Consider the following 26993-nt stretch of genomic DNA (forward strand, 5'->3'; position numbering starts at 1 on the left):
ATTAGTACTGAATGAAAGAAAAACAATCAATTGATTTGATGTTGTTCACTGTTGGTGTTAGTGGTGACAGTGGTGTTGGCAATAGTTCAATGAGAGAATACCACAGACAAAACGCCTAGATTGGGATCATGTTCAATATATTTCATTGGAGGGGCACATACGTTCTTTGTTTATGATTAAAAAAAATTCAAATAACTTTAAACTTTTGCCTTCTTTGGCATAAGAAGTTTTTTGTAAAAAAAATTAAGATTTTTTTTAATTAAAATATGGTATCATCCCATTCATCAACAATTAGCATTTTCAGGGCATTGATAAGCACGTTTCAAATGTTTTAATGCTGCTTCAAATATCAATTCGGCAGCAAAAAGCACAGCACAGCTGTTAATTATGACGTTATTGTCGTTATTATTGTTTTTGTTTTTTTCTTCTTCACTTTCTGCTCTTTGTTTTTGATATCGTTGTAGATAACACCAATGACCTAGCGATTTAACGATTTTCACTTTTGTAGCGAGTTATTCAGGATTGATTTTTTGGATTAATTTTTCTTTCCTCAACGGAGAGAGAAAAACGCAAAAAACATACGTTATAATGTTTCAAGCACGACGACGTATTTACCACGACTGACGGACGACATGAAATAAAATAACTTCCAAACACAAACAAGTAAAAAAAAACAAATTACTGCCACTGCCAGCGTCTACGGCGGCGCGACGTGCCGTGATAACATAAGTAATAAATACAGTTCGCCAGTTCTCTGTTCGAAAATCTTGTTATGTTCCAGCTACACTAAATTAAATGAGAGCGAACACCCAAGTAACTAATGAATGTGTGGACCCCAAACACCTTCCCGCACTCCAAACTTCCACAGCTAGCTAGCTGCTTGGCTGCTTTAATTAATATGACAAGTGTACAATGCTGTACGTGTACGCATTACGGCGCTGCCAACTTCAGCAGAGTTGGCAATGCCGGCAGAGACAACTAAATACTTTTAATCGACAAACAAGTTAAGATAACCTGTTGTTGTCACAAAGCCGCATATGAGTTGAATGAATACCCTACCATCCAGCCACCGATGTGTGTAAAACCAGTTTGCCAGTTCGCAACAAGTTCTATCTTTGGACAAGAACTAAAAAATAGATGACGGTATATATTAAATTCACCATTTGGCAATATAATTGGTTTGTTCCATACAGTACATTTGTTTGTTCACACAGTTCTATACAGTGCTTTTTTTTGTTCTATACAATTCCTTATAACTACTGGTTAGTTAGTTAGTTACACTGACAGAAAAAAAGTTGATAGAAAAACGTAAACAATTATTTTGTTTATTAAGCTGCCATAGGAGAGAGCTGTTTAACTATAAGATTGAATGTCACTAGAATGAAAGGTTTTTTTTATTCTGTAATCAATAACTAAAATGAAGTTGCCAGACATACAGGCGGAATGGACACAGATAAACACACCATTGGCGGAAGTTTTGGTTGCTTGGTTATGGTCCGATGGCGTTGATAAGGAGCCCTAACCAAGCATCCGTTTACTGTGCCTACCGTCTGCCGGCTCACAGTTCCTAGCTTGGATTTCGTGTATCAAGTCTTTTAAGTGATTTCTTCCTACAGAAAAAAATCAAGATAAATTACGTCCTGTAGCACGGCGTTAGTCTACTCCTCACTCGCGCGGATATCATTGAAACAATCCACCCTATCAAAAAGCTCAAACAGAATAGGGATCACTAAATCCGGCACTTAGACCACCTCATTCCCCGCCACTCGAAATAATCTTGAGTTTTTGCTTGGCCAGAGGGACTTAACGTTTTAAATTGCCCAACCCAAGAAATGTTGTATTCTTATTCAGCCAACAGACTCCATTCTTTCAAAAGCCTCTGTTGAACATTACGTCGCTGCTGCTCCACGCATACCATACAAAGGCATCAATTGGACCAGATTTGTGTCCAGCAATTTTGCGGTGGGCTGGAATGTTTTATTCCATCAGCTTCCACAATGCTCGTATTTTCTCCCGGAGGACAGTGGGAGATTTTTTTCGAATTTGTATATCTTTATTCATATTTGGTCCCATGAATGTAGGGAAAAACAGGTCTATAACTCGTTGAGGCACACAAAATTCCAGCAAGCCTAAGTCTGAATATAGTCGGATACCTTGTGACTACAAACTTTGAATATTCCTAACTACGAGATGGCGTCTAATCACGCCAAGCAAATTTAAATCTAAAGGTCGCACCAAACACATTTTATAGCTTTGGGCTCAGATAAATTATATGCCTCGTTCTCAGCATGCTTTCAATGATTTCCGAAAATTGAAAGAAAGTTGAAGCTTGAAAGAAGACGCAATTGAACTCATATCAAAAGCATTTAATAAAATAAAGCCAGTGGAACATTTTTCTCTTTTAACCACATTCGACACTATCAAACTTTCCGATTGACAATTTAATTCTTTAATCCTTGATTGAATACTAATTAATGATAATTAGCATGTTTTCTTTAACATACATTCGCATTAGATGTTCAAAAAGTTTACTGTTTAATTAACTAATTTATTTATCATGATTTATAAGATTAAATTGAATTACTATGAGTTTCTTGTATCCGTGTACACATATGTGCAGAGGCCAAAAATTATCACATTTTTCACGTTTCGTCGTTTCTTCTAAATATTTTTTATGCGAACAAATATTATATTTTTATGGAGGATATATTAGCAGCTTTTAATTAGCACTCTAACTAAAAAATAAAACTCATTAATATATCACATACATTAAAGCACCTACATCTAACACATTTTTTTTATTTTATTGTAATGCTAAATTCCACAATTAAAAATGTGAAATGGATATTTTCAAAATGTTTGCATATTTATTAATGGTAGTAATAATGATCTATCATGTCATGATAGCGACAAAGTTTGTTACAAATTTTAAATTAACCAAAATATAAGTGTTGCCAACTGTGAAAGCAGGTTGAGGTGAATACACAGTTGTCAAAGAAACATAAGAATGGGAACGAACGTAACCGAAAGAAACCAGTCGAGTCAGCAACTCCGAGTATATCAGGTACTGGGTAATACGATGGCGGGTGCCGAGATCGCGTGAAATGCCTTGTAGCTCAAATACTACTGTGATTACTACTTTTGAGATTGATAATAATCATATATAAAATCGTGGATTCACTGAATAAGGTTAAGCCAAGCGATCAGCTGACATACATTTTTTAATTTTTGGCAGTACTTTGCATTGAGGATGTCAACTTGTTCTCTTTTTACATTTATTCTTTGTTTACAATTTCTCCTATTTGATGACATTTTTAATCGGCAGATTTGACATCCTTAGTGATGTTCATGGTGCCTATCCACTTTATGTTTTGCAAGTGACCTAACCTTCTATTAGTTGTTGATGTTGTTGCAGAAGTTTGTTGTGTCCTATCTTTCGTCTGCTTGATTCTGTTGAGTGTCACGACTCAGGAACTCTGCGACTAAGTTGGGGTACGTCCACAGGGATCTGGGTCTGAGTCGAATGGGACTAGCTAGGTTGTTAAACAGGTGACGTGTATCGTGCGGTCCCTGGTTGCAATCGGGGCATACATCTTGCACGTCGGCATCAATCCTTGCTCTGTATGAGTTGATTGAGCCAGAACTACTCTGGTTTGCCGGGGGAGGTCAATTTCTTAAGGTGCAATGGGAGACGGTCGTTCTCCAAGGACTACATTCACTCGGTAGCCATTTACCGCATATGCTACCGTATCTGCATGAATGTTGTCTAGACCTGCTTGATATACCGCTTGATCTAGAGGTTCTCTCTTGTAGCGCTGAACCTCAAGCTCTAGATCATGTAGATCTACCTTAAGGCTTCTGGGCGGTGGATATCTATCCACAAGACGATAATTTGGACGGTCTCTGCGATAACTGCGATAACAGCCCCGCGTACTTTGTTTGCCAGCAGAAGAGAGCGGGAGAGTTCAAAAATCTTGGTAATTGAAAGCTATCAAATTTTTGCAGAAGATTTTTTCTCAGCAACAATTTGCAGCATCGAACACATGGCGAAGCAATTATCGGTGGTCCCATTTATACAACAACCACAAATCATATGGCAGAATCCGCCTACTCGTCATCAAGATGTCATTTCAAAAATGTCATTGTTCTCAACATAACCAAAGAAACTTGCGCTTGTGTGTGTACGTGTACAGGTAAAATGGGCGTAAGAGAAACACAAACAAAGATAACCTGCAAAAAAATGGTGTGGTTTGCTGTTTTTAAACACAGAACTGACATCTTAATACCGTCAAACTGGCCGGCTATTTTCAGTAAAACCACCTATAGAAGTGGTAAAGCCGAGCGATCAGCCGACATACAATTTTTTTAATTTTTGCAGTACTTTGCATTGAAAACGTCGATTTGCTCTCTTTTTAGATTCCTTCTTTGTTTACGTTTTCTCCTATTTGATGACATTTTTAATAGGCAGATTTGACATCATTAATGTTTTCGCAAGTGACCTAACCTTCTATTAGTGAATTCTGCCACCTATATTAATCACCCTTGAATTTGAACGAGCTATCAATACGTGTAAAACACCCATTAGTATTGAACCCCACATATCAGCTGATATCTTGCGTGATACCACTAACTAAAGAAGAAAGGTGTTGCGGCGTACGCAAAACACGGTCTCGGAACAAAGTGTTAGTATTAAAGTGTGCTTTAATTTATAAAATTATAGTAATTAATAAAGAACAATAAAATTAAGTAAATATTATTATGGATTTATCACCAAACTGTGAACCAGTCGATAAAAAGCCCATATTAACTGCAGATGGTCTAATCCAAAACACAACAAATTCCAGTCAAACAGCAAATAACAATCCGGCATCTGCCTCTAATAGTGCCAAAACGTTGACAGCTTCGAGTCTTGACATTGAGATTCTGCCTGCTATATATAATATTATTCGCTGGTAAGGTTCGACGGCCAGTCTTTGTTGTCAAAACAAAACACAAAAATAAATAATACGGTGTCTTCTGTTCACACAACATTCGTATGACTGTGATTTATATTTTTACATACGTCGTCGCACTGGGATTGACGTCTTAGTTTTATTAGAAGCAAATAATCGTTAAATTGCACATAGTAATTGTGGTTTTTCACACAAAATTATATAATTTTTTAAAATTCTTTCTTTTACATTTGCAGTGTAGAAAAGGATCCCAAAGACAATTCGGCGAAACAACGTGAATCCCAGGAGTGCAGTCAAAAGGTAATTATGTATTCTTGTAAATGAAGTTTGTATCTAATTCAATTGTTTTTATTCCTAATCACGTGTTGCAAGGATTGAAACAGTGATTAAAACTTTACTTTGAGCTCCGATCTATGTGAGGTTCATTGTTACCTTGAACAGCTCAGTTAAGAGCTACCGGACGCGTCCCCAGGTTGCGCATAGTGGAATGCTCCACACGGAGTAACAGCAACAGCAGCCGGGGACAAGCAGCGGTATCGAGCGGATAGTCTCAGTGAAAGGCCGGGTGGCATCGGCTCTTGCACAAATACTGAGTGCCTAAGATGCTCGATATGACAAGGCGAGTTATTGGCGTCTTTAAATAACCAATGGCCACCATCATCCTGCGGCGATCGGTCCTTTGGACCGGAACGAGCTTGCTCACATCAGGAGTATGACGCGGATCGCCAACTCCACATGCAAAATGTGGCTACACTAACAACCATTGCGGGCGTCGTGGATTCGATTGCCAGTAAAGGCTTTAGTCTTACACTACTGTGGTGTCACAATGGACAACAATTGTTCAATTGAACCTTTTTAAAAGACTGCCTCCTTACCTACTGTAAAAATAGTAAAATTAGTCTTCATATTTGAAAACTGTTTACTTGTTTGTAAACGTCGATATATTTATATTCGTAAATCCTCTTTAAGACATCTAAGCCCATCCCTTGCTTTGCTAAAATACTATCAGTTCGAATCCCATAGCAGCCGGTTGTTCGTACCGGACTATCAGTTCGATTGATATTCGTGTTAAGGTTTAATCCGTAGTAGGTTGTTCCCGTCACCGAGACATTCAAAAAATGATGCATACACCTTCGTTTTTGTCATTTATTTATTTAAATTTTATTTTTTCATTTATAGTTTTAAAATATGTATTCTTTCTTCGATTCAATTCAATCAAATTTTCCATTACAGATTTTGGAACTTCAAAAACGTTTCGAAGCGGCACGAGCCCAAGTAAAATTGTTACCTGGCATTGAGTACAACAAAGAGGAACAGCTTCAGCAATTAGAATTATTACGAAACCAATTGAAACTCAAACAACAATTGATACGAAAATATAAGGATATACAATTTTAGGGACCCAACTCTCATTCCAACAATAATCTCTTTCAAATATGGTGTTTCGTATACTAATGCGTTATTTGGCCAATAATGAGCAATTAATAAACCGCATGGCCGAAAGTTATCCAATGCGAAGAGCAGCTCAAATTGTAGTATCATTAATGTATAAGGCAAAGGACATAGCATATGAGACGAAACTGCATGAAATGTCGCCCGAGCGTTTCAAGTAAGAATGAAAATAACCCATTTTTTATATTTTAGTAACCTTTACATTTCTTTTCTTTTGTCAACAGATCTTTTATGAATCTTTTCAAGAGTAACGTTAAACAGGAGATTGAAGGCGTTAAAGAGGAGCTAAAAAAGAAAAAGTTTTAATAGTGTGTTTCTATTTTGATTTACATGTAATGAAAATTTAACATTGTAGTTGTGTATATTTTCTAAACATTAAGTTATACAAAAAATCCGATATTTTGGTTAGAAAATTAAAAATAGTTTAATATTAATATAAAAAATTAAATTTTCAAAATCTACCAAAAATGTTTTTAATAGTTTTTAATAATCTTTTCAGACAACCATATAACATTCGGTTCCAATACATTCTCAAAGCACAAAATTGTTACCAATTGGTTGGATTTTTGCAAAAACTTTCTATGAAATTAATAACTTCCATTGACTGTCGCAGATTCCCAACCAAATGGCCAAGAAAATCAAATTTCCAAAAAATATTCCACGGAATTGTAAACCAGATGAGCTTAGAAGACTATGAACAACTTAGAATAATTCAAGAGAACTGGAATCTATGGGTAAGCCTCTATATGGAAGTTAAATTAATGCCATAAATCTTGAAAGTCTAGAATGACAGTATGGTCATAAATTAGGGTCATGAAAATTCCCAAGACCGTGTCTAAATCTAAACCTGTATGGCTTGTAGCCAAATGCAAATGCAAATTTTGCCCTAAGGAACAGGGGCAAACTTCTCACATATCAATGAGTGCAGTCCGATTCAAGTTGAAGCTCAATGATAAAGGGCCTCCTTTTTATAGCCGAGTCCGAACGGCGTGCCGCAGTGCGACACCTCTTTAGAGAGAAGTTTTACACGGCATAGTACCTCACAAATGTTGCCAGCATGAGGAGGGGAAAACCACCGCTGAAAATTTTTTCCTGATGGTCTCGCCACCATAGCTTTTAGCATAAAAAAACTTGTTCTAACTCGCCTGTACTCTCTAGCTCTGTGCTCAGGAATCTGGAAACTTTTTCGGACTATTTTGCAGGCCATGTAAAAAGATTAAGCCCAGCGTTGCATACAGTGCAGACATCAGAATTGGTTGGTATTGTCTAATCTCAGTAGATTTATTATCGGGAGCGCAGTCATGCCAAAGTTACTCAGATTTTCCTGGAAAAGTCATTCTCATCATATGCAGTGAATGGTGAGAGTGTACTAAGGCCTATATTGACTACAGTATCCTGGCAAATATTCCACAAGTCCGGTCTATGTGTCGAGATCATAGTTATTTCTCTCCTAATAAGCTGTTATGGTTTTTGTTGTAGCAGGGTGTTATGTTCTATCTTTCGTCTGCTTGATTCTGTTGAGTTTCCAGATCCAGGAAACCCAGTCGGGTGGTTGATCGATGATGAGAATTATGAGGAGGTGGTCTGAGAGACGGTGGCTGTCCAGGATACGTCACTCAGGACATCAGGGGATCCATTGGAAATATCTGACCAGCTGCTACACCTCCTCCTAATCCTTGTGAGGACATCCTGATTCACCGTGCAAAACGTGGAGCCTTCAATCTACTCTGCCAAAGCAATGCCGCTGGTTGTTACCTAGGGAAGAATGTCATGAAATGTGGTGCGCATTAAAGCCTCCTAGAACTAGACGATTATGTGCAGACAGTAGCCCACTTGTGTCGGGCTTGTAAGCTTGGCCATTAACTAGGTCCCAGCTACCAACCGGCGCTATGTACACGTTGTATGGCTCTATCTCGGCAGTACCGGACCTGACGGCTATCCCCATGTACTCCATCTTGGGGTCACTAGCGCCAGTCGCAGGCGAGATGGGTCTATACTGCACGGAATGGTGTATCACAAAGGCCATTCCCCACCTTCATTCCTTTAGCGATCCTTACGTAGCACATTGTATCTGTGACAACTGTGCAAGCTGCAGGTGTTGGTCAGCTTTGTATCATGGATCGCTGCAACCAATATGTTCTTCCGACTCATAAAATCCACTATCTCGTCGATCTTCCGTTTAAATTGAACGCTGGACGTTGGGATGCTGCTGTAGCTTATATTGACGCATGGGAGAGGTCGGGGGGCCACATAGTCCGACGACGCTTGTGACACACTGCTTTCTACATTCGCACAGCTCCTTGCGAAATATTCAGTGTGACTTTACTCCCGGACTGACGTAAGGCCAGTGTAAGGTCGGAAATGTACCCACTACCCGGTTACACCTCACCGAAACCGACCGATCATGGAGACGGTTCTGGCAAACCGACCAGAACCAGGGTCTGGGCTTCTTTTCAATCCCGGCAATCACCAGAAGCGTGAGAAGAAGATACTCCGGGATGTGCTTCTCCTATGACGAAAAAAGACGAACACGTACTCTGAGGCGGCAGCCCTTGCCGAAGATGATTCTATCGAGAAAGCTTTCTGATTACTATGTATATGTTGCAAATAACGATTTTCGCACTAGATGTTTGGGCGGATACGGGGAAGCCACCACTGGTATACAGAAGCATTAATTTTTTTGGAACTTATTTCTTTGAAGTCTAGTCTAAGTTGGTGTATATAAGCATTCGCAAATTATTGAGCTTTCCATGCGATCTAATTGGTTCGAAGATATCCTTCCTTCTTTTTTCCTGTGGTATTAGAGTGGACTGATTTTCGTCAAAACTTGATTTTTATGAAAATTACTTCAAAATTTTGAAAAAATTTAATTTTTATTTTTTTCGTTGAAACTTGATTTTTAAAGAAAATTTCGTCAAAATGTGATTCTAGCAAATTTTCCGAAATTTGCTTTTCGTTGAAATTTCGTCAAAATTTGATATTTAAAATAGTTCGTCGAAATTTTGATTTCCATAGAAAATTTCGCCAAAATTTGATTTTCATAGAAAATTTTGTGCAAATTTGATTTTCTCTATGAAAATTTTCCGAAATTTAATATTCATAGAAAATTGCGGAAAATTTTGATTTTTATAGAAAATTTCGTCGAACTTTGATTTTAACAGAAAAGTCGGAGAAAATTTCGTCAAAATTTTATTTTCATAGAAAATTTTGTCAAAATTAAATTTTCATAGAAAATTTTGTCAACATTCTTTATTAAAATATAAAATTTGATTTTCTTAGAAAAATTCGGCAAAATGGATTTTTCATAGAAAAATTCGCCGAAATTTGATTTTCATAGAAAATTCCGCCGAAATTTGATTTTTATAGAAAAATTCGTTAAAATTTGATTTTGATGGAAAATTTCGTCAAAATTTGATTTGTTTGGAAAATTTTTTCAAAATTTGATATACTTAGAAAAATTTGTCAAAATCGATTTTCATAATAAATTTCGTTAAAGTTTAATATTCATATAAAATTTCGTCAAAATTTGATTTTCATAGAAAAATTCGCCGAAATTTGATTATCATAGAAAATTTCGTTGAAATTTTACTTTCATAGAAAATTCCGCCAAAATTTGATTTCCATAGAAAATTTCGTCGTAATTTGATTTCATAGAAAATTTCGTTAAAATTTGATTTGCATAGAAATTTTATATATAGATCGAAAATTTTGTCGATTTGATGTTTATCGAAAATTTCGTCAAAATTTGAAATTTATCGAAAATTTCGTCAAAATTTTGATTTCCATAGAAAATTTCGCCGAAATTTGATTTCATGGAAAATTTTGTCGAAATTTTATTTTCACAGCAAATTTTGTCGAAATTGGATTTTCGCAGAAATTTTTGTCGAAATTTGATTTTCATAGAAATTTTCGCCGAAATTTCGTTAAAATTTCATAGAAAAAAAAGAAAGTTTCGCCAACATTTGATTTACTCAGAAAATTTCGTCAGAATTTCATTAACTTACAAAAATTCGTCAACATCGATTTACATAGAAAGTTTCCTTGAAATTTAATATTCATAAACATTTTGTTAAAATTTAATATTCACAGAAAATTTCCTCAAAATTTAATTTTCAAAGAAAATTTCGCCGAAATTTAATACTCATAGAAAATTTCGAAATAATTTAATTTTTATAGAAAATGTTGTCGAAATTTGATTTTCATAGAAAATTTTGTTGAAATTTGATTTTCATAGAAAATTTCGTCGATATTTTATTTTTTAGAAATTTTCGTCAAAATATGATTTTTATAATAAATTTCGTAAAAATTTGATTTTCATAAAAAATTTCGTCAACATTTTATTTTCTTAAAAAATTTTGTCAAAATTTGATTTACTTAGAAAAATTCGTCAAAATCGATTTACATTGAAAATTTCGTTAAAACTTAATATTCATAGAAAATTTCGTCGAAATTTTATTTTTATATAAAATTTCGTCAAAATTTGATATTAACAGAAAATTTCGTCAAAATTTGATTTTCATAGAATATTTCGTCAAAATTTGATTTTCATAGAAAATTTCGTTGAAATTTTATTTTCATAGAAAATTTCGTTGATATTTAATTTTCATAGAAAATTTCGTCCAAACTTGATTTTCATAGAAATTTTGTCGAAATTTGATTTTAACAGAAAATTTCGTCGAAATTTGATTTTCATGGAAAATTTCGTCAAATTTTGATTTTCATAGAAAATTTCGTTGAAATTTTATTTTTATAGAAAATTTCGCTGAAATTTAGTTTTTATAGAAAATTTGACCGAAATTTGATTTTCATGGAAAATTTCGTCCAAATTTGATTTTCATAGAAAATGTCGCCGAAATTTGATATCCATAGAAAATTTAGTCAAAATTTTATTTTCATAGAATCTTCCGTCAAAACTTGATTTTCATAGAAATTTTGTCGAAATTTGATTTCAAAGAAAATTTCGTCGAAATTATATTTTCATGGAAAATTTTGTCAAAATTTTATTTTCATAGAAAATTTTGTCGAAATTTGATTTTCATGGAAAATTTCATCAAAATTTGATTTTCATAGAAAATTTCGTTTAAATATTATTTTCATAGAAAATTTCGTTGAAATTTAATTTTCATAGAAAATTTCGCCGAAATTTGATATCCATAGAAAATTTCGCCGAAATTTGATTTTCATAGAAAATTTCGTTAAAATTTGATTTTCATAGAAAATTTCGCCAAAATTTGATTTTCATAAAAAATTTCGTCGAAATTTGATTTTCATAGAAAATGTCGCCGAAATTTGATATCCATAGAAAATTTCGCCGAAATTTGATTTTCATAGAAAATTTCGTCCAAACTTGATTTTCATAGAAATTTTGTCGAAATTTGATATATTGATCGAAAATTTTGTCGATTTGATATTCATCGAAAATTTCGTCAAAATTTGATAATCATCGAAAACTTCTTAAAAATTTATTTTTATAGAAAATTTCGTCGCAATTAGATTTTTATGGAAAATTTCGTCGAAATTTGATTTTCAAAGAAAATTTAGCCGAAATTTGATATTCATCGAAAACTTCAAAATTTGATATCCACAGAAAATCGTCGAGATTTGATTTTCATGCTAATTTCGTCAAAATTTGATTTTCATAAAAAATTTCGTCGATATTTGATTTTCATAGAAAATTTCGTCGAAATTTGATTTTCATGGAAAATTTCGTCGAAATTTGGTTTTTATGGAAAATTTCGTCAAAATTTGATTTTCATAGGAAATTTCGTCAAAATTTGATTTTCATAGGAAATTTCGTCAAAATTTGATTTTCATAGGAAATTTCGTCAAAATTTGATTTTCAAAAAAAAATCGTATTAGAATTCCCAAATGCCCATGATTCCATTTGATTTCGAATCTAGCACAACACTTTTCAATGTATTTTTTTTTTTAATTATTGGTTTTTATTTGTGGTTTTTTTCAAAAACTTTTAAACTCATCTCCAAATCATTACATTCTTAAACTTTCGCCAATTCAGATCAATGCAATAATAAACAAAAAGAAAATCTAACTCAATATTGAACAAAGAAAACCGAAAAAAATTTATATATACGTATCAGCTGAAAGAAATAAAATAAGCCAAATTAAATTCAATTTCTTATGGCTCTCGAGCTTCATGAAATGAAGTTAAAGGAGGATGAAGGTAATAACTATACCGTTGGGCTTAAAAATCAATTCGAATATGTTACATGTAAATCGGGCTCATCGGGTTTTCCACTTCGTTTCACTTCTGGGTTAAAGTTACCATTACAATACGTAGCAAAATAGAGTAGTATTCTTTGATGATGGTTAAAACGTAAGTGTTTGATTTGTACATTCGTCATAGCAATTCATAGTTGCGTGTTAAAATTTGGATTACTTTTTCAAGATATTTTTTTGCCTCTTGCTTTTGCGACTTATTGCTCTAAATTGCTGGCAAACGATAGATTTTTTTTTCTTGCTTTACTGAACTTTTCCAGCCATTTGGGGGTTAGCAGTGGTGCCAGAGTTTTGTGACGACATTGCTTCATTGGACGTAGCTACTGCTGAGGTTCCATTGACCCGTTTGTTGTTGCGTTTGGTATTCAAACGAGTGTCCCGTTTATCCATTGTCACCTCTAGGACGCCCTCAGATTTGTGGGATTTCAAGTCGTCAGAGGCGGTTTTATTAGCTGTGTGTGCTGCCACCGTCATCGCCGCTTGTACATTTGGATTTTGGTTTTGATTTTGCGGCGTTGTATTGTGTTGCGAACTTCCCTGACCTTGGGTCCGAGATTGCATTTTATTTGGCTTAGGACGATTTTGAGCCGCTTGCGAATTCGTTATGGGCTTTAGCACATTGCCAACAGCTTTCGTTCGTCCCTCTCGGAATACCATTCTTTGGCCTGGCCTAATATATTCCGGATGTTTGATAAATCTAAACTTAACATGAGCCTTATCGCCTGTCCGCAGACATTCCTTGGACATATTTACAATGGACGCTGTCTGGCGTATGCTGCCGCAATGCACCATGGCCTGAGAAAAAATAAAAGGTTTGAGCATATTTGATTTTTGCTTTTTTCCCCACAACTTACTTGGTAGCGTGATGATATGGTTGTGGGATGATGTAGAACAAGAATTTCACCTTCAAACTCCCAGCAGGCTTGTGGCTTCAACTCGGGACTTACCATGACCATGCCTTTACGAATTTGAGATCTTTTGATTTTCTTCAAAGCAAAACTAGCAGTTTGACCACCCCTTACTTCTTTCACATTCATGCGTTTGCGATGAATGCTTTTCACTGCTATGGGCATGAAATTTCCCAAAGGATCTGGTCCCAACATGAGAGTGTCATTCAATTTTATGAGACCTTGCAGGCAAGTGCCAGAGACCACAGTACCGACACCTTGGGTTTTAGAAAAAACATATTCCTATTAGCCATCTATGTACATGTGTATTCCATTCCAAAAACTTACCCGGCACCGAGTAGGTATCATCGATTTGAAACTCGGCAGGAGAGGTGTCTTGGCCAGACATGCGTGTTGTTAGTAGGTTTAGAAACATCTTAAGTAAATTCAAATTTTCCCCAGTAACATTCGATACTTGGAAGATGGGACACAACCGTTCAGAAACAAAATTGGTGGCACTAAGCACAACCTCATCGGGCGTCTTAACCATTACAGGGACTTTTCGGCAACCTTGGGATTTTAAAATTTTAAACAGTAATTTAAGATTGTCTTGTAGGACATTCGGAGGACACATATCGATTTTGGTAACCACCACGAACACAGGTACCGACAGAGCCAAAGCTAGGCCCAAATGTTCTTTCGTCATGCCAACAATACCGGCATTGGCTCCAATCTGAAAAGTGATGGAATGTTTATCATGAATTGATTTTTGTTTTCAGTAACAATACCTACCATTAGCATGCCAAAATCAGGAGCATGTCCAGTCATACCAAAAACAGTAGTTTTCAAATAGCGCTCATGACCCGCCAGATCAATGAATGTTATCACCTTGGCAGACTTCTCACAAATCTTAACCCAATCCAAAGTTCCATGATCTGGTTTATTAACAACATTGCCAACACTATCAAAACCTGATGAAAGACAAAAGTTATTGGGGGGTTTCAATTTTAATAGAATTTTAGTACGCCTTACTATGTGAATGGTGGAGTGTAGCCCCATCAGCTCACAGAAAACGAAGGTTTTTTCAGCACACACTTACCTAATATGTCATTTCCCACCGAGCTGGTACGGCCGCTTTCCATTTCGTGCTTATGTCTAAATAAACGTTGGCGCGCATGACCACGACCATTATCCAGATCTCCATGTGTTAAAACGCCCAGCAAAGTAGATTTACCAGCATCTACATTACCAACGACAGCAACTCTAAAATGGGATTTTTTTTTTAAATCACATTTTTTCACTTTCACTCTCATACATTGATAGGAATATTTAAATGTTGTTTGCATACCTAATTTCCATAAAATCCGAAGTATCCACACGCTTGCGTATTAAATATTGCCCTGTCATACCCTTCTCAACTTTGCGTTGCCTCAACAATACCATATCAGCATCAATGGTTGTGGCCAATGATTGTAGGGTTGCTACAGCTGCCTGATATTCCTCCTCGTCCAAGCCACTGTCGCCACCATCTAATATTTAGAGCATTGTATATTCACATTTATAAGGTAATCCTTAGATCCAACCAACCTTCTCCCACTCCAATTTCATATATGGTTTCTCCACGGCTATCTTCTGTGCGTTCCTCCAAACGCTTCTTTAGCAGCTCAAATTGTTCCTCGGTGGGCGATACCAAAACCTTTTTGCCTCTTATGCTTGAGTAATCGATGCGAGGTTGTTCGATATCCGGAAAACACACATTGGCCGTCGCAGCTGATAGAGCTCCGCCGCCACCATCACCTACACCACCACTGCTCATACTATTTCCTATAGCCGGTTTCATGCTGATGCCACACTACTTCAACGTAATCAGGTAGCAGTAATTTCTTGCAATTGAGATTTACTTTCGCCTAAAGAATTTCTGATCTTGCAGTGCACTGTCAAACATCTCCTATTTTCCAGGAATACGATGCCAATAAACACCACACAGCAAACGGGCACAAAGAAATAAGGTGGCTGTTCCCTTGCTACAAACTAAAAGTAAATTTATTTTATTCTTATTTTAAAGAAATGCTTGTAAAAATTAGTTGCGGCCGTTTTAGAAGCTTTGTAAGTCATCTTTGAACTGAAAATGTTGTACAAGTTGAATGGGGCTTTTATAGACTTGTTCACAACCCTCACTACTAGCAACCAGCTTGCCAGCACAATTGCTTCTTTATATGATGAAATTGTGTTTGGATGATGCAATTGTTTGTATAAAAATGCAATAAAAGTCTTTATATTTTGGTATATTGGTTTGGTGGTTTGCTGCAAGTTATACGGAAGAGAAATTTCCTTTGCCACAAGAGTGCGATAACTCATGAGCGCAAATGTGGAATGTATGAAGTTGAGAAGTTGTTTTTATACCCTCCACCATAGGATGGGGGGTGGACTAATTTCGTCATTCTGTTTGTAACTCCTCGAAATATTCCTCTGAGAACCCATAAAGTATATATGTTCTTGATCGTCATGTCATTTTAAGACGATCTAGCCATGTCCGTCCATCTGTCCGTCCGTCTGTCTGTCGAAAGCACGCCTACTTTCGAAGGAGTAAAGCTAGCCGCTTGAATTTTTGCACGAATACTTCTTATTAGGTCGGTTGGGATTGTAAATGGACCATATCGGCCCATGTTTTGATATAGCTGCCCTATAAACCGATCTTGAATCTTGACTTCTTGAGTCACTAGAGGGCGCAATTCTTATCCGATTTGCATGAGGTATTTTTTTATGATTTTCAACAACTGTGTTAAGTGTGGTTCAAATCGGTTCATAACCTTATATAGCTGTCATACAAACCGATCTGGGGTCTTGACTTTTTCAGCCTCCATAGGGGGCAATTCTAATCCGATTTGACTGAAATTTTGCTCGAGGTGTTTTGTTATGGCTGCCAACAACTGTGCTATGTACGGTTCAAATCGGTTCATAACCTGGTATAGCTGCCATATAAACCGATCTTGAATCTTGACTTCTTGAGCCACTAGAGAACGCCACAATTCTTATCCGATTTGACTGAAATGTTGCAAGAGGTGTTTTGTGCTGACTTCCAACAACTGTGCCAAGTATTGTTTTAATTGGTCCGTAAATTGATATAGCTGCCATATAAACCGATGCTTCTTGAGCATCTAGAGGTCGCAATTATTTTCCGATTTGGCTGAAATTTTGTACGACTTCTCTCATGAACTTCAACATACATGTCTGATTCGGTCGATAGCCTGATACAGCTCCCACATAAACCGACCTCCCTATTTTACTTCTTGAGCCCCTTAAGGGCGCAATTTTATTCGAATTGGATGAAATTTTACACAACGACTTCTACTATGGTCTGTCTGTCGCTGGTTAGAACAGACCTCTCAGTGTCATTGTATCCTTCATGACAGGTCACTGAAAACATGCAGACCGACTGAAGAATGTTGCAAGTAACGAATTTTTCAGAAGCTTAAAGGACGTCGAGGAAGAAGAGACTATAGAACGTCTGCTGTGTGTGTCCCACACTGGCAGTCAGAAGGTGTTCCACTTTAGGTTATCATTTCTTTGAGAACTTGTATGATGTAGCGGATGTGAACATTCCCAAGTTGTTGAGCTTTTTAAAGCGATCTGGGTGGTTGAACGGTAGGAACTAGAAGGCATCTTCCTTATCCTGTTCTTGTGGTTTCGCAATGGACGATAACGTCTAAGTGAGTCTGATGACAGACTGCCACTTAAACCTGGTAAACCCATCAGAACGGAGGCCACCGTGGCGCAGAGGTTAGCATGTTTGCCTATGACGCGGGGCGCTTGGGTTCAAATCGCAGCGAGAAAATCAACAAAATTTTCAGCGGTGGTTAACCCGCTTACTAATACTTGCTACATTTGTTATTGTAGCCACATTTTTATGTGGAGATGGCGATCCTCAAGCTCCTGCAGATGAGCAAGCTCGTTCCGGTCCAAAGGACTGATCATCGCGGGAACATGGTGGCCATTGGTTATTTAAAGGCACCAATAACTTGTCATACCGAGCATCATAGGCACTCAGTATTTGTGCAAGAGCCGGTGCCGCCCGACCTCCCACTGAGAATCTCCGCTCGATACCGCTGATTGTCCGTGACTGCCGTTGTAGCTACTCCGTGGAGCATTCCACTATCCGCAACTTGTGGACGAGCTCGGTAGCTCGCAGCTAAGCCTCTCGTCACAGCAATGGACATGGCATAGATCGAGCCTCAGTGTTTTCGCGCCTCTGTGGTGCTCACAGCTATCCTGTGCCGTGGACTAGGCATCAAAAAGGAGGCCCCTTATCATTGAGCTTAAATTTTTAAACGGACTGCACCCATTGTTATGAGAGAAGTATCCCCTGTTCCTTAATGGAAAGTTCATGGGAACTTTAGTACTAGTTAACCTTCAGAACGCCTAGGTTCAAATAGCGGGTAGAACCTTCAAGAACGTTCAGCAGTGGTTTTCCTCTCATTAATACTGGCGACAGTTTTGGAGTTTTCTCAGCCATTTAAGCCATGAGAGAAGTTTCTTCATTCCTTAAGCAATATTTGTGTGAAATTTTATGTTAAATGAAATAGGGCTAGTAAAATGTTCCCTTTGACAGCAAGAACCTAATATCCTCAAAAAGGGTAAAAAGTACTAACTAGAAATGCAAAAAGCGTCCACTCGTTAGGCACTAGGTGATACCATTTCGGCACCAATTCTGGTGCGAAAAGCACTAAGTTGTTGTTGTAGCCACATTTTCATATGGAGATGAGCAAGCTCACCCTAGGAACAAGGTGACCATTGGTTATTTAAGGGCGCCAACAACTCGCCTTGTCATATCGAGCATCATGTGCACTTAGTATTTGTGCAAGAGCTAGTGCCGCCAGAGCCCTGAGACTCTCCGCTCGATACCGCTGATTGTCCGCGACTGCCATTGAAGCTACTTCGTACAGGGAACTCCACTATTCGCAATCTGTGGACGGACGCGCCGATAGCTTCATTGCTGTCACGAGAAGCTTAGCTGCATCTCGTGACAGCAATGAACACCACACAGATCGGACCTCAATGTTCCAGCCTGTACGGTACTCAAAGCTATCCCGTGCCAGGGCACTAAGTTGTCATCCCTGCCTACATGTGTGTTTTATACCTGGAACTTTTGTAGAAGATACTAACACAATTCACTATTCCAAATTCCCTTATTCCGGGCGATTAGTTAAACAAATTAAGCGAAATTTTGTTTACAATCTTGTGGTAACACAAAATCAATTGCTGGTTAGAGAAAGTTTAGCCTGGCGGAGTGCCTCAACCAGAATCAAAATGCAGCATAATTGAGAATACAGTAGGAATTTGATTGAATTTAGACCCAAAAGTTAGGAGACAGCCCCCCAATTTTGAAACTTTTCCAACGAACATTCCAATAAGGAACAGGGAAAAACTTCCCACATATGAATGAGTGCTGTCTGAAAATGTGACCTTCTTTTTTAGCCAAGTCCGAACGAAGTTATTACACGCATGCTATGCCATGTAAAAATGGCCTCCAGGCCAGGCTATGCACCAGAACAAGCTTGTTCCCAAAAGGGAGCTTTCCAAAGATCACTATTACCATATGCAAGTACGAGCCTACAACCCCAGCCCGACAAGGGATGACTATGAGCATCACACGAGTAGGAACTCATCGTCATCACGAAAAGCTCAGACCTACCGGTAGCTGGAATTCCAGTCGTGGATAATAAGCAATGTCGAGTGGAGAGTCTCAGTGAGAGGCCGGGCGGCAACGGCTCTTGCTAAAATACTGGGTGCCTGTGATCGATATAACTGGGCGGGATATTGGGCCCATTTATAACCAAAAGCCTTAATGTTCCTGCGGCTATCAGACAGAAACGAGCTTGCTTACCTATGGAGCTTGACAAGGATCGATACTTCCACATACCAATGTGGCTATTCTATTAATTCAAAAGCTAAGGCCCTACGGTTGTACACAAATTGTGACAAATTAGAAGGAAAATTTATATTTGTTTTACTTTTACTGCACTCCGGAAAATCCAAGTTTCAAGTCATATACTCCCACAATAATTTGGGCCATTAAAAGCTTTTTCACGTTAGCTTTAATTTAAAATAACAGTTTTCCATGCAATGAACTTCAGCTGAAAAAATATTGTAAAACCGTTGTACATTTTTTACGAATTCTTGCTGGAGCTTATAATCACACTCTTAACGTTTATTTTAGCTTCTGATATGTAGTCATATCGCTGTTCAGTTTACATTCTCTATCTGTTAATGATTGCCACGCCACGTCTGTAAATGACGTTGAATCCAAAAGCGTTACACATCAACATTATCATAAGTCAGACTGCACCACTGATTGCTTGTATTGAATGGGATTTTTGATCAGTGTAGCGTTTTTGTCCCATTATCCCAAACTCGACCCCCACCAATTACCCCCCTTATTCTTTCTTTCCAACACTGTCCCAAACAAATGTTATGAAATAGAAAGAAATGAGCAACAACGACCGATTTCAATTAGTGCGGGAGATTTGTTGTTGGTAAAAATAAACAAAAAATCATCAACAACATCGGAAGACGAAAATGAAACAAAACAGAAGAAACAAATTCCCCACGAATCGGAATAGACGCGCAGATACTAGTAGAGTGTGCATGTATGTACATACATATAAAAATATATACGTAGAGTATGTAGTATTATACTACTATGGACTAACAAAGGTAGGGTGCACCAAGGAAAGTGAAAGGCATAAATACCTGCCTGCTAAGAAAAAAGTGAAACATTAGAGGCCCTGGTGTTGCAGTATAGTATCCCTATATTATTATTCTTTGAATTAGTTGAAAACTCGAATCCCAGGTGCAAATCAACGTCTATGTACGTACCTCCTTTCCCCTTTCATTAACATATATGGAAAGAGGGCAACGAAGTGCACTCGTAATATACTCACAATTTTCAATCCCACTTACCTCGATATTGGCAAATTAATTCCCTAGAATTCCTTCTCGGAAAGTACTACCCAATTGAGGAGAATGTAGGGAACCCTTTTGAATTGAAGAAAAATATTTGTTTAGCTAAATGTTGTCCTTTTTCTTTTGTATATCGTCGTTTACACTGACAATTTGACGTCGCATAGAGTTGTCAAACTAAGGATGGTACTATCGATAAAGTAGTTTCATTGATCAAAAATCGATTTTCATTTTGATTATACAAACATAACAATAGGTCTGTTTTCATTAAAATTTTAAGATTGCTTGAAAAGTTTAAAATTTGTAGTGAGCATGGAAAAACATATAACTGGCAAAATTATCGATTAGCAGACAAGATCACTAACATTTTGCTACTCGATTCGTTCGCTAAATCTTCGAAATCACCTATTTCGCTCTGTAAAATCAAGTGAATTTTAGCAGATTTTCTAGAGCAGCAATCTAGGACCATTTCGCTGACGTCATGGCATGGCTAACAGTATCGAATGACTTCGGGGGGTCAAGATCCACAAAAACCTTCCTATGGCACGTTATGAAATCTCGATGTGCGGAAATGGCGTGAAAATTAGTCGCTCTGCTGTGCAATTTGAAAATTCTTGCTGTTTCTTAGCACTTATTTATCTCAGTCGTAAGGCGAGCTGGTATGAAACCACTTGAATTCATAAAAACAACTTGAAGTCTTAAATACTACTTGAAGTCTTAAAAACTACTTGAAGTCTTATGCAATAGGCGACTGATTCTGGGGGATTCCCTTGGCAAACATTTTTTGATATCAGTCCATCCTACTGCGGTCTGCAATAAGACAAGAATAAATAACAAGGTCCTCAAATCTTTGGGCGGTAGCACTTGGAGAATGAAAATAATAATCCTATTGACAACCTATAAGGCGATTGGCTGACGTAGTTCCAGTGTGGACCGTAGGAGTGTACCAGATACATTGCAGAATGCTACAGATCCCATCTAAGGCTACCACCAGATGACAAGCATTGACTATCTTCACAAGAGGCTTCCCTAAATACTAGGTTAGATTGAAAACAGTGTGCGGATGTTAATCCGCCCCATGCCACTATGTTAATACACCTAAGCCAGTAATCGGGAAAAATTTGCATTTGCAATTACAAAAAAGTAACCTCGAAAAAGAATATATGTCAGAAATTCAGTGCTACTTAAAAAAACCCTATTGTTTTCCATACCACGCTTCTGAGTTGGTTCATGTCTGATATTGTGTCCCCACTTCAGCGCCGGTGTCGGTTAGTCGCGTAAGCCCGGCATCAGCATAAGAAATGCTCCAATAGATATCCTTGCCCCTAGATATCCTAGATGTCATGTTTCAAAAAATACTCGGTCCCATTGCTTTCACCACCTGCAACGCACTGCACCACCCCACGTGAGTTTAGCGCGGTTATCCTCTTGGTGGTTATTAAAAGTCCCTTCTATGTTCAAGAAGGCCGCCAAAGATAAGTCGCCTACACCCAAATTCCCTTCGATGTAGCCGACCACAACATGAAGAGTACTGTAAACCGACCGACATTTGGTGTAAGCGTGCTAATAGGAACATAGCAGTGCATGGTCAAGACATTCATGCAGAAACGGTAACAGATGCGGTAAATAGCTACTGGAAATTGACCTCCCCCGGCATACTAGAGTAGTTCTGGCTCAATTACGTTCCGGCAGATGCAATCGCCTCAACTCCTACAGAGCAAGGATTGATGCCGACGTGCAAGATGTATGTACCGATTGTGACCAGGGACCAAACGATACACGTCACTTGTTTAACTGCCCAGCCAGACCTACTCGACCCAGACCCAGATACCTCTGGACGCATCCCATCTTAGTCGCAGAGTTCCTGAATCTTGACACTCAACAGAATCCAGCAGACGAAAGATAGACACAACAAACTGCTACAACAACTCTCTCCATGGTCTTAAGACGAAGCATGAGATAATGCTTCGCTTGTAGGCCTTAGAATCTAACTTCTTACACTGCCAAAGCTATGCACCTCTCCTTATTGCCTAGAATAAAATGTTAGCACTCGTGGTGTACATTGAAGTCTTTTCGTACCATGGGATTATAGTCGGACAAGGCAATAGTCGATTGATGTTAGGCTTATATAACCCCAAGCGCAACATCCTACCACAGGTTTAAAGCGTTCTATAGCTGTATTCCTTTAATTTCAGACTTGACACATTCAACACACACTCAATCGATTAAACATGGCTGGTGTCGTGTTGTAGTTGATGTGAATGAATTTGATTGTCCAATGGGGTATGGCATTGCATTTGCAGTGCATAATTTTTAAAAAACGTTACTAGCGTCAAGCACAGGCTTATTGGTATCAGGGGCCGAATTACTGCCTACGTTGTTGTTGTAGCCACATTTTCATGTGGGGTGGCATTTTTATTTCAGTATAAAATTATAAGGAATGAAATAATGTATGTAGGTACTGCGGGACGCTTTTGATTTTGCCCTCGCTTTGCAGTTATTTAACGGCAGATTGAATAACAGCTGTTCTGTGCTTAGGCATTCATTCACAATGAGTTTCATTCAAAATGAGTGGGTCTATGAGAGAGGGCCAACAGAGATACCGTATCACCATTAGCACCCCCCCCCCAAAAAAAAAAAAAAAATCAAAATAGGTACCATATTACTTTTGATTGTGAATGCATTGTCTTGTATTAACTATCGAATAATGCGAATTGTATGTTTTTTATATAATGGTTTTACTACTTTTAACTAATTTTTCATTGGCAAAGCCTTGCTTTTATATATGTTAGATATAGGTAACCTGACGGAGAATGCCAATACTACTTTATACTAATAAATTTTTGACTTAGACTAGAATCAAGTATCTACACCTCCACTTTTCAGTGTCTCTTGATAAACAATGGATTTTCAGCGACAATGATGAGTCATGTTGAAAACAAAACTCACTTTTGCTTCTTAGCAGCACTTCTTGTTTTTTGTGCAGTTCAAGGTTATTTGCGTATTTGTTTTTGCTACTTAATACATTTTGTTAAATAGAACGCATTTTACTTAATGCATACCCACTCATGTAGGTATGAATGCGTTAGTACAAAGTATAAAACATGCATGCATTGACAACCAACCCCCCAAATACCCTACCCTTCCCTACCCGAAAATTTTCCCCATGGCAGCAGCATGATGTTCGTTCAGTAACTAAATATAGATTTTTTCCAAAATGTGTTTCCATGTGATGGTGTGGTAGCAGCATAACATTTAGAAATGTGTGACCTGTTATGGTTATACTTTTGAAGAAAAAAAAAACTTATGACCGCTGATGGTTGACTCGTTTTCGCTGTAGGTATACTCGTGTGAACTTTGCTTTTCTGATAAGAAATCTAGTATTCCGTATTTAATTACTACTGCAATCATTTGAGGTTTTGGTTTTCTTAAGGTTTTTTATTTATCTTTATTTTTTGTTTCTTTTTAAATATTTGTAATGTTTACTAAAGTTATAGTTTTAAATAAGAAAACTTAGAACGTTACGTTGTTTCAACAGTTTTGGTTAAAGATTTTATTTTTCCATGTATGAAATGTTTGGGACATGACTTTGTGGTTTTGTTAGTAAAGATCTGATTTGTAAAAAATAATTCTTTTTAGGTAGTTACAACTTGGGCGAAGAGGAAGAGAATATAAAACAATGATTCGATAGGTCCAAAATATTAACAAATAAAAATAAGAGCTAACATCTCTTAGCATAAAAGGAGTAGGAGGTTATTTGTCGTGGAGGTGGTGGTGGTGGAGAGGAGTCTTACAATCAATTATCTGACTTTTGGAATTGTTAAGTGTTACCATTACATAAGCTGTTTGATGTTCTTCTCATAGTAGTATAAAAAATTTAAGACTATGCTCCATTTCCTTAAATTAAATAAGAATGTTTTATAATAACTGTTTGAAAAAACAAAATGAGAGACCTCCATCCATCCTCTTATCTGGCAATGTGTATCATTGGAGTGTGCCACTGTTGTATATATTTGTACAATGCAAGCAACGTAAAAATGGAATCTGTTACAGTATTGAAACTAGTGTAATGAATAGGGGGAGGTTATTTTCGAGCTGTCGTATGTCCCAGGAAATGTGCAGTGTGATGCTAGTTCCCCATATTGGTGTTTTAGAAAATGTTTTCATGGGGGCCGGGCCTGTCATTTCTTGGGAGTGATTTAATGATGTAATATTTTGTATGATTACTATTAGAGTCCGTTAAACATGTTGGTTTTGTAGTTTCCCAGACAAACTTTTCAAAAGATGCCTGAACTTTAATAGTAAACAACTTGTTTTTCGTATCATAATTAGTGTTTCTGTGTGTGTTTGTACTACAACACTTTTGTTAACAAATATTTCTTACTATTATTTATAAGCATATATATAGTTAAGTTTAATGAAAAATATATATAGTAAAACTCGATTACTACGATGCCCAATAATATTTGTTTTGCTTTTCCCCTAGCCAGAGGATGGTGTGTATGTTTAGAGTCCACTGGTTGGGAAAAACCCCCTTTCAAATTTTTTACAACTTCCAACACTTCCAAGTAAACGGATGAAAGTTAATAAAAAAATGTTTTGTTTCTTTAATAATTATTGTAAAAAATAATGGTATTGTTTTGTTGTGTATCATCCCTTTAAACTACCCTTCTAGTAAAAATAAAAAGGTATCCACTGAGCTGGTGGCGGTTTTCTCTTAAGCTACTGGTACTTCTTCGGGCTTCTTGGCAGCTTCAGAAGATTCAGCTTGTTTGGCACCACCAATGGCGACTTCTTCAAAGTTCTCTACTAAATCGGGCACATCATCATCGCCCGCATTTGCCGCTGGAGTAGCTCCAGCAGCGGCACCACTCTTGTTGGCCAATTCACTGGCAATTTTTTTCAACTGTGTAATATCTTGGGGACCCAATTGTGTTAAAATACCTGGCAACATATCCGAAATGGATTTGTTTTCCCCATGACCGGTAATGGCAAACGTGTTGGTGGGCAGCGAAGCCTGTGCCTTGGGATTGTTGAAATGGATGACAGTACCATCATTCTTAATAATGTTGACCTCCTCAATGCCGGGTATGGTGTTGACCGATAACTTCTTTAATGAAGATTGCAATTTCTTATCATCTGTAGCGGGGGTGGAGTGAACGATCTTCTTCTTGCGGCGAGGAGTACCCTTACCACCGATACGCACTTGCGCTTGCAGTTTCTTCAATTTCTCGACATTCATCTACAACACAAAACACAAAAATATTATGCTTCACATTTTTTACCAAACATTTTATGAATTATAAGTATTTTAATTACATTTTTATTAATTTTTTGAGGACGGTTCGTGAGAAAACACGTGCGCCAAAAGTAAAGTCAACTGTCAAAAAGAAATCGTCGCCATTATGCATTATGCTAAAAATTCTAGCATTCTAGCAGTTTGTTGTAGTAAACTGCTATAATGGCCGTGATTACACACATGAAGTACCATGGTTGTATTTGCTACATAACATGGTGACAACAATAAAACTTTTTGTACATGAAGATAAGTTTGACGATTTCCCACAATAATGCCCATGTTCACAAAACTTATTGCAGCTTAAGCTGGAGTTACATACCAGGCACAGCATTTATGCGCGCTTAAGCAGTCAAATGCTCCCACATGGATTTTAATAAAAGATTTTCTCGATTTAACAGACTGCAAACTATTTTTGAATAGTAAACTTGTTCAAATCATGTGTTTTTCGCCCTGAAACGCGTTTAAAGTTGAGAGTTGGTTGGTCCCACAATACAAACCAAATTATTTTAATTTTGTTTGACATGCACACATAAGTGCTGCGCGAGGCATGTAACTCCACCTTAACAGCTGTGTGCGTGAGACCACCTTTTTAAAGCCGCCGCCTTGGCAACCATGTCATCTTTGATTTTGTTGTTGTTGTAGCTGTGTGTTGTACACTGAATCAGCAGCCCTTGCCAATGAAGAACTCCATCGGTTCAATCCGGTACGTAGAACCGTCTGCCATGGGATTGCTTTTGTTGTTGTAGAAGTGTGTTGTGGAGGCCATCGTAGCACAGAGCTTATCCGCCTATGACGCTGAACGCCCGGATTCGATTCCTGACGAGAACATCAGAAAAGATGTGGTTATAGCCTCCAAAAGTTGGCGACATTTGTGAGCTACTATGTCATTCGGTATGGCAGCCATGCAAAAACTTCTCCTGAAAGAGGTGTCGCACTGTTTTTCGCAACAATTCTGAAAGCTGAACCGAATACTCTGCTTACCAGATTGTCCCGATGAAATCTATCATCGGCAATGGCTCAAACACAGTATTTTGTTCAGTTTTCGGAATAAGGGCAGTATACCCCATGACATAATTACAAGGTAGTGTATTGTAAACAGCTGAGTAAAATTTTTTCTCGCGAAGTACACTATCTGTCATCGAGTTTTGGTTGTGTGTGTGTGTATTATAGTTAAGAAACATAACATGCACAAACAACGAAAAATTG

The 26993-nt window shown here is 37.4% G+C and overlaps 4 protein-coding genes across 4 annotated transcripts; 2 read left to right on the plus strand and 2 right to left on the minus strand.

Annotated features, from left to right (window-relative positions):
- Nucleotides 1-4688: 4688 nt before the first annotated feature.
- On the plus strand, nt 4689-6475 carry LOC106091335 (mediator of RNA polymerase II transcription subunit 9). The gene is made up of 3 exons (XM_013257827.2): nt 4689-4952; nt 5189-5252; nt 6186-6475. The coding sequence occupies exons 1-3, from the start codon at nt 4759-4761 to the stop codon at nt 6348-6350; spliced, it is 423 nt and encodes a 140-aa protein (XP_013113281.1). The 5' UTR covers nt 4689-4758; the 3' UTR covers nt 6351-6475.
- On the plus strand, nt 6389-6819 carry LOC106091343 (protein NCBP2AS2 homolog). The gene is made up of 2 exons (XM_013257838.2): nt 6389-6561; nt 6629-6819. The coding sequence occupies exons 1-2, from the start codon at nt 6389-6391 to the stop codon at nt 6708-6710; spliced, it is 255 nt and encodes an 84-aa protein (XP_013113292.1). The 3' UTR covers nt 6711-6819.
- A 5982-nt stretch (nt 6820-12801) lies between these two features.
- Nucleotides 12802-20655, minus strand: LOC106095474 (GTP-binding protein 1). Its single transcript, XM_059369514.1, has 8 exons — nt 20489-20655; nt 15116-15559; nt 14877-15057; nt 14628-14791; nt 14321-14499; nt 13877-14261; nt 13496-13806; nt 12802-13436 (listed from the first exon to the last, which is right to left on the minus strand). Exons 2-8 carry the CDS (start codon nt 15366-15368, stop codon nt 12885-12887), a joined length of 2025 nt encoding a protein of 674 aa, XP_059225497.1. The 5' UTR covers nt 15369-15559; nt 20489-20655; the 3' UTR covers nt 12802-12884.
- A 3354-nt stretch (nt 20656-24009) lies between these two features.
- LOC106091840 (transcription factor BTF3 homolog 4) lies at nt 24010-25916 on the minus strand. The gene is made up of 2 exons (XM_013258525.2): nt 25808-25916; nt 24010-25730 (listed from the first exon to the last, which is right to left on the minus strand). The coding sequence occupies exon 2, from the start codon at nt 25728-25730 to the stop codon at nt 25206-25208; it is 525 nt and encodes a 174-aa protein (XP_013113979.1). The 5' UTR covers nt 25808-25916; the 3' UTR covers nt 24010-25205.
- Nucleotides 25917-26993: the final 1077 nt, after the last annotated feature.

The sequence above is a fragment of the Stomoxys calcitrans genome, chromosome 5, assembly GCF_963082655.1.
Source record: "Stomoxys calcitrans chromosome 5, idStoCalc2.1, whole genome shotgun sequence".
Lineage (NCBI taxonomy): Eukaryota > Metazoa > Arthropoda > Insecta > Diptera > Muscidae > Stomoxys > Stomoxys calcitrans.

Coding starts and splice junctions, on each gene's coding strand:
- LOC106091335 (XM_013257827.2), top strand. CDS start 4,759: ATGGATTTATCACCAAACTGTGAACCAGTCGATAAAAAGCCCATATTA. Junction 4,953..5,188: donor ATATATAATATTATTCGCTG/GTAAGGTTCGAC, acceptor TTACATTTGCAG/TGTAGAAAAGGATCCCAAAG. Junction 5,253..6,185: donor CCCAGGAGTGCAGTCAAAAG/GTAATTATGTAT, acceptor TTTCCATTACAG/ATTTTGGAACTTCAAAAACG.
- LOC106091343 (XM_013257838.2), top strand. CDS start 6,389: ATGGTGTTTCGTATACTAATGCGTTATTTGGCCAATAATGAGCAATTA. Junction 6,562..6,628: donor ATGTCGCCCGAGCGTTTCAA/GTAAGAATGAAA, acceptor TTTTGTCAACAG/ATCTTTTATGAATCTTTTCA.
- LOC106095474 (XM_059369514.1), bottom strand. CDS start 15,368: ATGAAACCGGCTATAGGAAATAGTATGAGCAGTGGTGGTGTAGGTGAT. Junction 14,792..14,876: donor TCGGATTTTATGGAAATTAG/GTATGCAAACAA, acceptor ATCCCATTTTAG/AGTTGCTGTCGTTGGTAATG. Junction 14,262..14,320: donor CTGATTTTGGCATGCTAATG/GTAGGTATTGTT, acceptor ATCACTTTTCAG/ATTGGAGCCAATGCCGGTAT.
- LOC106091840 (XM_013258525.2), bottom strand. CDS start 25,730: ATGAATGTCGAGAAATTGAAGAAACTGCAAGCGCAAGTGCGTATCGGT.